The sequence below is a fragment of the Macaca thibetana genome, chromosome 1 (genome assembly GCF_024542745.1).
Source record: "Macaca thibetana thibetana isolate TM-01 chromosome 1, ASM2454274v1, whole genome shotgun sequence".
NCBI classification, from domain to species: domain Eukaryota; kingdom Metazoa; phylum Chordata; class Mammalia; order Primates; family Cercopithecidae; genus Macaca; species Macaca thibetana.
The window spans coordinates 106,708,483-106,719,415 of record NC_065578.1 but is presented as its reverse complement, the minus strand read 5'-3'; the positions used below and the strand labels follow the sequence as shown (position 1 = coordinate 106,719,415).

General features: G+C 38.9%; 1 protein-coding gene across 5 annotated transcripts in view; it reads right to left on the bottom strand.

Moving 5' to 3' along the window:
- Positions 1–8,315: 8,315 nt before the first annotated feature.
- The window catches only part of NTNG1 (netrin G1), a 356,671-nt gene continuing 354,053 nt past the window's right edge, over positions 8,316–10,933 (bottom strand). For all 5 annotated transcript variants that reach the window (XM_050778859.1, XM_050778835.1, XM_050778842.1 and 2 more), the window contains one exon: positions 8,316–9,762. In XM_050778859.1, coding sequence (XP_050634816.1) covers positions 9,533–9,762 — 230 coding nt within the window. In that variant the 3' untranslated portion in view covers positions 8,316–9,532. The remainder of the gene's footprint in view (positions 9,763–10,933) is intronic.

The window sequence follows — 10,933 nt, the reverse complement described above, 5'->3', positions numbered from 1 at the left end:
TTTATGACTAAATTGAAAATGTGTAGTTTTAACTCACATTTCATAAATGTGAACTTCAGATGAGACAGTTTCATGTACATTATCTCATTTAATTCTCACCACAACCCTTCTGGGTAGGAATAATGATGCCCATTTTAATATTAGTTAACCTTAGGGAAGCGGAGTTTAGGTTAAACCCAGTGAGCTTCTTGTTAAATTGCAGTGACGTTTTTAATTAGCTTAAGCCAATGGTTCTCAAAGTCATGTCAAGATCAGCAGTTTTCAACCTCCCCTGGGAACTTGTTGCAAATCACACCCTTTACCTCCATTTCAGACCTACTGAATGAGAAACTCTGGGGGTTGGCTCCAGCAAACTGTTTTACTACAACCCTCTGAGATTCTGATTCACACTCAAGGTTGAAAATGGTTAGCTCAAGGGCCAAATATATTTTTCTTTTTCTGAGACAGAGTCTTGCTCTTTCGCTCAGGCTGGAGTGCAGTGGCACGATCTCGACTCTCTGCAACCTCTCCCTCCCAGGTTCAAGTGATTCTCCTGCCTCAGCCTCCCGAGCAGCTGGGATTACAGGCACAAACCACCATGGCCAACTAATTTTTTGTATTTTTAGTAGAGACGGAGTTTCACCGTGTTGCCCAGGCTGGTCCTGAACTCTTGGGCTCAACTGATCCACCCGCCGCGGCCTCCCAAACTGCTGGGGTTACAGGTGTGAGCCAGCGCGCCCAGCCAAGGGCTAAATATGACGAAGACTGAAAAATGCAGATGTTTCTGTTTTAAGACAAGGAGAAATATATCAAACTCTGACATTAGAAAAGGTAAATTGGGATATATTGATCCCATTAGAAAAGGTAAATTGGGATATATTGATCACTTTTTTTAAAAAAGAATGAACCACAGGTTTTAATTAGGAATATTCCCTAATGAATTTAAAATGAGATTCAATTTGCAAATCTTGAGTGTATATACATTTTCTTTTCAGGAACTCTCTTTATTTTAGCTCTTATTTATATTATTTAATACAGCAATAGATTTATATTACATTATTTAACTATAACGAGGGGCACACAGTCTCAAATGTGTATTAGACTCTGTTGCTGCAATCAACTAGAGCAGCACTTAGTACGTTACTAGATGCTCAACAATTGCTTGTGAATGCACATATAGAGCCTTACTACATGCAGGGTCCTCTGAGTGTGTGTGTGGGCATGTGTGTATGTGTGTATGTGTCATGTCAGTATTAACACTGATAATCTAGCAGGAGAGAGAACAAGTCACAAGGTAAGTCACACATAGGAAGAACTAGCTGTTAAGTCAAATCTTTAAGCAGGGATAGAAGCAGTGAGATGAATTGGCAAGGTTTCTTGGAAAGACAGAACCTGATGTGGGATAGGGTTTTAATGGGTGAAGAGTGTTGAAAGGCATTCTAAGTTTTTACAAAAAGACCTAAATACAGTCGAGAAGATGAGAATGGGGAGAGCATTTTTAAGGCTCATGGGTTGGGCAGGTGTCCTGGGGCCAGTGTGAAGATGGATTTTGAGTCTGAGGTGTGGAATGATAAGTTGATCCTGTAAGATTGTTAAACGGGGTGATGAGATAACAGTAATACTATCTCATGAATATTATCCTTTAAACTGATAAAATTTAAATTAATGTAAGGTTTAACACTTGAATCCAACTATAGAAATTTAGGCACCTTTTACATACTGTATCTCTATTATGCAACCATATATACATATGGTTGACTCAAATTTTGCTTTGTTCATTTAATTGTTGCTATAAGTCACATTTAGCCATCTTCTTGTTGTTTACATATATAACTTATCAGAAGCAATTAAGTTTCAGAAAGCAAACTACAAGTCAACTATGTGTTCATAAACTGCATTAATAGAGGTGTAGTGTATTATTTAGAATAAAGATGGTAAAAAGAAATACTTAACATTGTACCTGGCTCAAGACTTTTGATAAAGATTGTTAATTACTCATCTTTTTATTACCATTAGTATTCTCCTGTTGTCATTGTTGCTGATGTAAGCTCCACGTTCAGGTCATGTGTCACATTCAAAACTTTGAAAGTGTTGCATTTATTGCATTGGAGCACTTTCAGAGAAAGTTATGGCAAGACCTCTGGCTGGAAACTTCCAGAAAAATCTGCAAATGTGGAACAGGAGCCTGAACATTTTATCGTGATTATCACTATCATGAAAAACTACAATTTACTAAGGAATTTCATATTCAGTAACTCATTTTGATTTTCATACTAACTCTGGGAAGTGAATATTTCTACTACTTAAATGTTATTAGTCCCATTTTAGGGGCTAATCAATGGGAAAATTAGGTGTCTACAGCAGTGTTGTCCAACAGAAATATAACGTAAGCCACACATGTAATTCAAAAATCTCTAGTAGCCATATTAGAAAAGGGAAAAAAATAGTTAAAGTAAATTCTAGTAATATATTTTATTTTATCCAGTATATCTAAAATATTATCATTTTAATGTGTAATCGATATGAAAACTATGAAAGAGATAATTCACATTTTTTGTTTTTGTACGAAGACTTTGAAGTATGGTGTATCTTTTAAATTCACAAGACTTTGGACTGACAACATTGATATGCCCAGTGGCCAGAGGTGGCTAGCAGCTAGTGGCGGGTGCAGGTCTAGAGGACTGATTAGGAATGTAAGTCCTCCCATAATCAGAGTAGTGCCCACAACTCAGGGAGCCATAAACACAATTAGAAAGACCTTTGCTCCTGATCTAATGTTTGTAAGCTAGAACAGCCATACAAATGAAACAAACCAGTCAAAAAGGAAATGACTTTGTGCCATTCAATCCACGTGTGTTCCAGTGTCACACATATATTATTTCCTTTTTTATAAATTTTATGAGTAGTGTGGGAAAAAAATGGTTGAAGCCCTTTCTAGCAAAGTGTCTGCAATAAAGAAAAATCAGAGTGGGTTGCTTCTCACCACCCTGAAAACAGAATCAGAGCTCACACTATATCAGACTTTTTCAGAAGGTAATATATAGAGACACTCACACACACAAGAGGGACTACAGATGCCCTTAGCAGCTCAGGTAGAGATTAGTATGAAATAAATTAATAACTGATTGTAGGAAAAACATGTGCTTTCATATACCTGAGTCATTATCATTCATCCCCTGACAACAATTTAAAATGTAATGCGACTTTCCACAGTTGGGGTAAATCGTAATCTTAGGATCTCGAGCAGTCATTCTTATACTTTTAGGCCTTTTATAAATTAAAAAAAATAATTTCTTTCTTTATTCAGAAAAACAGTGTCATATATATGGGAAATCTTACACATAATTTTAAACATTTCACTGATAGACTCCCCACAGTGCCCTCCCCTAACCTAGTTTGAATTCTAGGTGTAGAAGTCCTGTTTTGAAGTCACTTACTCTAATGTGTTGTGTGGGGTCTACTTGGCAGCCTGAGAACCATTGATCAGAATGCATTTATATTTGATTGCTTTCCCAATTATGAATTGTAATTACACAGGATGTAAACATGAGTTTAAGTGGTTGTAAAGCTCTCCAATACTTGTCACGCTATTAATTTAATAAATGGAATATTTAGCTGGGGTCTTTATAATTAAGCATCAACTGACTGAAAGATTCTTGAAAACATTGTCATACTATATTTGGACACCCCCCCATCTTTTTTTTTCCAAAGGGAGAGAAAAAGAGACGGAGAGTAATGACACTAATCTCTTTGCCTCTAGGTGTTTATCACACCATGAAAGCCAAAACAATTACTCAGGGCTTCATGGGATAGTCATGACTGGTAAATAGCAAAATGCGATTTCCTTGGAGAATGCTTTCCTGCGGTGTTTCACACTGGCAGAGGGAAAACCATTCCCCAACAGGAGCAGCCCTCCTTCAGAGTGCAAATACAAATGAACAAAAATGACATTATGTTCTTGCCTGCCTGGGGCAAAAAGAATCACCTATTCTTAACAGGACTTCAGGTGTGTGATTTTCTGCCATTTTCTGTCTTTTATTAGATTAGAATGACTGCCCCTTGTAAGAGCAAAGCTGTAATGTGGTACTATCAGGGCGGCTGGAGGATACAGCTGTGGTACATTATGTCTTCAAGGGAACTTGACACATTCTTGCCATGCAGGAGTTTCAGAATCTATTCAGATAGATGTAGGAGGGGTAGTAATTATTTTTTCTCTTTCCAGTCATTTTTCCCCATAGAATTCACAGTTCACTAATTTAATAATACTTAAAAGTAATGTCTATGAAAAAATGGGACTAAGTTAAGAAAATGAGGATTATTTTTACTTTCAATCCTCTGCAGTTTGCTTCAGCCAGGCAAGCTAAATCTTTAGTGTTAACATAATTAGATTTTGCAGAATAATGGCCCATTTTACCACCTATCATTTTAGGTTAATAAAAACATCACATAATTTTAAATGTTACTACTCCATTTTAATTCATCCTTCAATGAAAAACAGCTTTTGGGTGATGAGAGGAGGCAGAGGGGGATTCCGGCACTTAATAAATGCTCAATTATGTAACTCTAAACAACACCCCCTAACATCATTTAGGCCTTCTTGCTAGACTTGTTTCAAAACCTACTCTGAAAATGTATTAGGGACAGAACTTTTCTGTCATAGTAGATCTCAAGTAACTGCATTTTATTCATTATCATTATGAGTTTTTCACAGATGTTATTTTCTCATTTCTAGTTCAATGCAATAATATGTTTTATACAAGCGATATGTCTGTTTCTTAGTTAGTTGATTTTTCAGATGCAAAATGAAGATAATAATATATGAGTCACACCTCACCAGGTGTTGAGAAGAGTAAAAGTTCACTATGTTCCCAAGATTACTGGTGAAAATTCAAAACATAATAGCTGGCATTCTTAATTTTTTCTGACATCATATTATGTTTATGTGCAGTTTATTCTGGGAATTTGTTGGCATCTGTGTTAGGTAACTAAAGGAGAAAGCTACTTTTAGTTAAAGAAAGTAAAAACATAAAGTATAAAATCATTCTATATGGAAACGGTCAGAACTGACAGAATATTTATGTCAGATGAACATTTTATGTTTCATAGAAATAAAATTGATTAGAATGTAATCCTTCTTTCCTGAGGCAAAGAAAGACTTGTGCATGGCCAGATACTTAAATCAAAACCATGAGAGTGTCCCTTACCTGTATTTTCATTCCTCTATATTATTAAAACTTTCCAATTGGACTTCTTTTAAAAACAAAAAACAAAAACCAAAACCTGAAGTTTTACCTGGTGGCTCATATTGTTCTCCGATACAGCTTAGCCATGCCACCTGGCCATCCTTCTCAATTAAGGCTGGGAGTAGGAAAAGTAGGTAAGGAATTCTAGTTCAGATTTGGGAAGCTGAGCTCCGAGTTGTACCAGATTAAAAATACCTACAGAGTTTTCACATAACAAATATATAGAAAATGTAGTTCCCACATATCTTGGTCAATCCTGTGAGTGGAGAGTCTGTTAAATAGGTATTTTATTTAGTGTTTAACAACCGGTAAAGTACAACAACCCATTTCCCATATAGTACAGAGCATTCCATTTCAGAATGCTGGGTCTTTACATCCCAGTCATATTGGATTATTGATGGTAGAGCATAAAGGAGATGGAACAAAACATTCGATGTCAAGATTTCCTCACAGTTGTCCCCCAGTGCATCCAAAATTTCTTATACTCCAGTCAGACCACAGGTCCAAGAGAAGGTGAGGAGAGCATTAACTACAGGGTCAGCTGAACTGTGGAGCAGATGTCTTCTTCCAACCTGGACCTTTCTTTGTGTTACCTGGTGAGCAGTTTGTGCCAACTTAGGGATCTGACTCAAGGGCACCTCAGGCAGATCGACCCCAAATGTTGCAGGACCTTGTGCAAAAGTACCAATGGAGGACCCCACGCCACATGTCTAAGTATTTAAAAGTCATGCATAAAGCTAACAAATTCTTAAATTATCTTCCATCCTGCCACTTTGACACATGATGCTTTCTTAACCCTTGGAAGCCCAGGTATAGATTTAGAATTCTTAGACTGTTCAGTGTTCTGTACTGGCCCCCAGCCTCGTGGTAGCCCTTGTCTATCTCCTTCCTACCCTCATCCCCTTATTTTTCAGCCCTGGACTCTTGTTTTCACTGTAAGTTGTTTCTCCTTGTTTGTGTGTAAATTCCACAGTGAACACTCCAGGCCCCAGGCCCTAATCCACCCACACAGATGCACCCTTTGCCACTCCCTGTGCCCAGGTATATGCACTCAAGATGGTGCCTGCCTTCAGGAGTTTAAACCCCCAGAGGGGGGCCACATTTGGCTTAAAAGTGTGTGTGTGGGGTTATCTGAGTAGGAAACTCTAGGTTCCTGATATCTGGGAGAAAGCTGGAGGAGAGACAGAATGGGTCTCTCTAAGGAAGGTCCCCTCTTTGCTGGACTAAATTTTTCCTCTAGGCTGTGTACAGGGTCAGAAATAAATAACTCTTACATCACAGCAGGGCATGTCCATTATCTTCCTATAAATAGCAAATCTTTCTGGATAGCTGAACCTTTGTCCCATTTTTTTTGAAATGTTATGCCCATCAATAGTATTGACAGAAGGAATTATATCAGTTCCATGTGGGAAAGTTGACAGATTAACTCATATGCAAGACTATATTAACCGACTTTAAGGGATCTATCAAAGGGAAAAAATAACAAGAATTAGGACCTCAAATGTATGAACAGCTGAGTACCCGCTTTTCACCCCAATCCTGTTCTTAGGGCGTAACATTGTAGATGCAACCAGCTTTGTAAGAATGCTGGCAAGTAACAGATGAATCAAGTCCACTGAGTTGAGGTATCTTCAAAGGAGTAGCTCCTTTAGAAGAACTTGAGAATCCAGATTTAAAAAGAACATTTCATTTCCATTTGCTGTATACCTAAAAGTGAATTTTTATTAAAAGCAGATCACATCGCTTCAGGAAATTCAGAAAACTATATCTAAATACACTGAAGGAAAGATATTCCTCATCAATTTAGATTCTTATAGCCTCATAAAGATAAAATGCAGATGAATCAGTTTAAAGCAGGCCTTCATTAAATTTTAGAATTAGCTTTTGGAATCCCAACTATTGAGGTGTGCAGTGTCTGATTCCTGAGCATTGCGACAAAGCCATGAGCAGATAACGGTAAAGTGCATCGTTGCCAGAAATAACACGGGCTGCCTTTGGTTTGTGTTAATAAAGTATAAGACAACTTAAACTCCAATTTTAATATCATAAATCCACCTCATTATAAATAATCTCAAACTCCCTATGTTATCAGCATTTTCCTGTGTTTCTTTGGTGAGCCTGAAATGTAATTTTCTATTTATGCTTCCAATGTAAATCTCCAATTTCTAGTTGGCCACTCTGGCACTAAGCCTAAGCTCTAATTTATTTCCATCTTTCCTTATTTCTTACATCAAAAGAGACTGTTGGTTTGAATAACAAACATTCAATAGACTTAGACGTGGGGTGGCAGGCGGCACAGGCATTACCTGTTTACCTTTTATTGCCTTCTTTGAATTGGCTTTTCTGGGAACAAAACCAATAAGACATGCTGTTCCTTCATCTAGTTTTTACCCAGGTTATTTATCAGGAGACATTCCTCCCCCCTTCCCTGTTTCAGCAAGGAGTGGCAGCAGGGTGAAGAATTCAGACTGGAACTAGGCTTCTGACCTGACATTATCATAGGTTATTGTTCTACCAAGTCATGCAGAATTTCATTGTCCTTAAGATTCTGGTTCGGGCTGATAATTGTTTTTGATTCCAGGAGATGCTGCTGCTAACACATTTGTAACCTGTAGGACAACAGTGTGCTGGGAACAAAATGCACACTGTTTTAGCCTCTTTGAAACTTTGCAAAGGTTCTTCCCTACCTGCCTCCCCTTGCTGTCTTGCACAGTAATTGGCCTAATAAAAGGCAGAAACAAGAATTTAGTACACCTTGGGCAGTACTTAAAACAAACTTTATTCTCAGGAACAGCAGTTATGTCTACTTGCTGCTTTATATTTTGATATTTCCTCTAAATACTTAAGTCTGAATATATTCAAAGTCAAATTGCAAATCATTCAATTTCCCTGCTCCTTTCCTGGTTCCCCAGGTTGCCTCTTATGATACTCCATGTAAACACTGTATTTGGAAAGATACATAGATCAGCATCCCTAGAGTCACATGATCACCATCAATCTGTGAAAATAGCATGACTTAAAAATAAAAGTCTCTTAGTACTCTGCCAACAGGCTTTGGCATAATCTTGGCAATCACTTAGATTTTTTTTTTTCCTGTTGTAATTTTTCCCAAGTGGAAATAGTCTCATATTTTGCAGAAGTTGTCCAAGCTAGTGAACATCAATCCATCTTCCTGGGTACTAAATTCGTCAGCTGAATGTATTCAGTCCACACAGAAATCAGTAAACTGAGTGTGAAACTGCTTGGTGGCTGCTTCTTTCATCTTAAGAAATTGCAATACAAATTCCTGAAATCGTTTATGCAGGAATTTTTATTCTTTAAATCTTCCAGTGTTAAAGCAACAAGAAAACATTTAGAATGTCCTTTGGTGGAATCTTATTACACTTGTTATATATGTAAACTGATATTCTTTGATGCCAGCACGTTCGTTGCCCTTACAGAGAAACCTCTGCACAATGAAACAAAACAGAACGAAAGAGGACAAAATAAAATGTCAGTCTTTGCTGATTTGAATTAGATACATTAACAGATTGTCTGGTAACACAAATTGGCAATAATACAAAAAATCTACATATTACAGTATTTCAAGAAAAATAACTTCATTTGAATACAAAAGGATAGATACACTTTCTTTTTTCCTATAGCCACTCTTGTATAGTGGATGTGTGCTCGCACTGGACTCAGTGCTGCTAAGATATACAGGGGTATGACTGGCTTGCGCTTTTGGAGGGGGCTGTTACACATGTGCATCACTAACATTGGACAAAGAAATCTTTCAACCAACAAGGGTTACAGAGCAACGTTCACTAAAGCACAGGTTGGAAGGGATTCAGGGACGGAAGCAGGCCAATATGGCAGCTTGTAACAGATTTCCTTATGCCCACAATGCACCTGACAGCAAAGAATGCTATTTGGTTGGTCCACACACTGGGCGGAGTCGTACTAGGGCGCACCACGCTAGAGTAGCCAATGTTTTTAGGTCGGTTGATTTGTTTGTTTGTTTTTTGTCTTTCCTGTTTGGGGGTTGTCGCAGCCTTAGCAATCCACAATATGCTCTACAGCTGGCAATGTGATTTGCAGTGATAATATCAACAGCTGCCAACTCCTCTGGAGTCAGAAATTAACAGTCTTGACTCGGATGTGCTGTCCACGGGTGATAAATATGGCTTAGTTCAGTTAGGCCTTCTTAGTTTGTACACTGTCTGAGTGGGGGTGTCTGTATGTGTGTGTTTCCTATGTTAGTAGCAAATGTTTGGGTTGTGTCTGCTTTCCCACGGCACAGGCCCGTCCGGTGTGGCTGGAGGTGACAACTAGAACACCAGGGGGCTGGCGGTTCCCAGCAGGGTGGTCAGCAGCAGCAGCGCTGGGGAGCCGTGCGGGGGCGCACCCTGGCCAGAGTCGGAGCCGCAGCTGCCAGCCTCCTCGCACCGCAGCTTCTCGCAGAGGATGCCCGTGTATGCGGCCGGGCACAGGCAGCGCACGTTGTTGTGGCACGTCCCTCCGTTCTGGCAGTGCAGGAGCTCGTTGTCGCAGACATTCGCTGCAGAATGAGGGGGAAGGTAGGGGTGGGTGGGCGCGGGGAGGAGAAGCAGAATCAATTTAAGTTCATCTGGTACATCATGTTTTCAGCCTAAAAAAAAATCTCTATCGATCTTTGTGCTCCCCCCTCCCCTCCACAAACGAAGCCTGTGACTCCAATTTCCAAACAAATGTAGTTTTCTGCCTTTGTTTTTATCATATTAGTCTTTTTCATATAATATTTTTGCTGCAATCTTGGATGTTATCATTGTCCGTTTGAGGCTATAGAATACAAAATAATGCAATAGTCCTGGTTTGGCAGTATCTTTTCTTCATGGAACTGGGACCTGTTGTGACCTCTTGGGTTTTTAAAGGACAAGTGCCCGATGCCAGAGTGCAGATCTTTGAAGCCAGATGAATGGTATTTAAAATGCAAAGCAGTATTCTTAAAATGACCAAAATCCTCTAAGGGGTGGGCCATTCTCTCGGTGCCTGATTCCAGCGCTGCATGCATGAAGACAGAACCCACGGGGAGGCATGGGGATGGGGGGGTGGGGACACGGGGAAGGTAGCATGCACCAGGCAGGCAGCAGCCAGATGGGAAGAGAGAAAGCTTGTTTCATGGGAGGAGTGTGAGGAAAAGCAGTCACATTTGTCCCTGACAGCCTATTAAGGATTTTTATCACCTTGTAAATATGGGAAGTATAGCCCAAGGTTACCTTGATTTCTGGGAATAGTAATAAATGCAGTGGCGAAACCCTGATTACCAAAATTTCATTATGTCCATCAATTAACAGAATCAGTTTGAATAAATCAAGACAAGCAACTTCAGAGACTAGAATTCATTCACAGACCCTGTTATGTAACTTTCACCTCTAATAATTTCTTATTTCTTCAAAATTCTGACTAACCTCATTAATTCCATGTCTTCTATTCTTTTAGACAATCACTGTTTCACTGATTTAGCAGAATGTTAAATAGAACCCAGGGAAATTAAAACAACAACAAAGAGTAAAAGAGCCAAGAATATTTCCCAAGCAACATATGCTGCTTAAGCACTTAACATATAGAACCCCTCTGGAATGAGAGGTGGGGGACAGAGCAGAAAAAGTAACTTTTTATAAATTGTGACATTTTCCATTTTAAAAAAATGTCATGGTGAAATTTCCCCAGGGATGCCACATGAGTTCAAC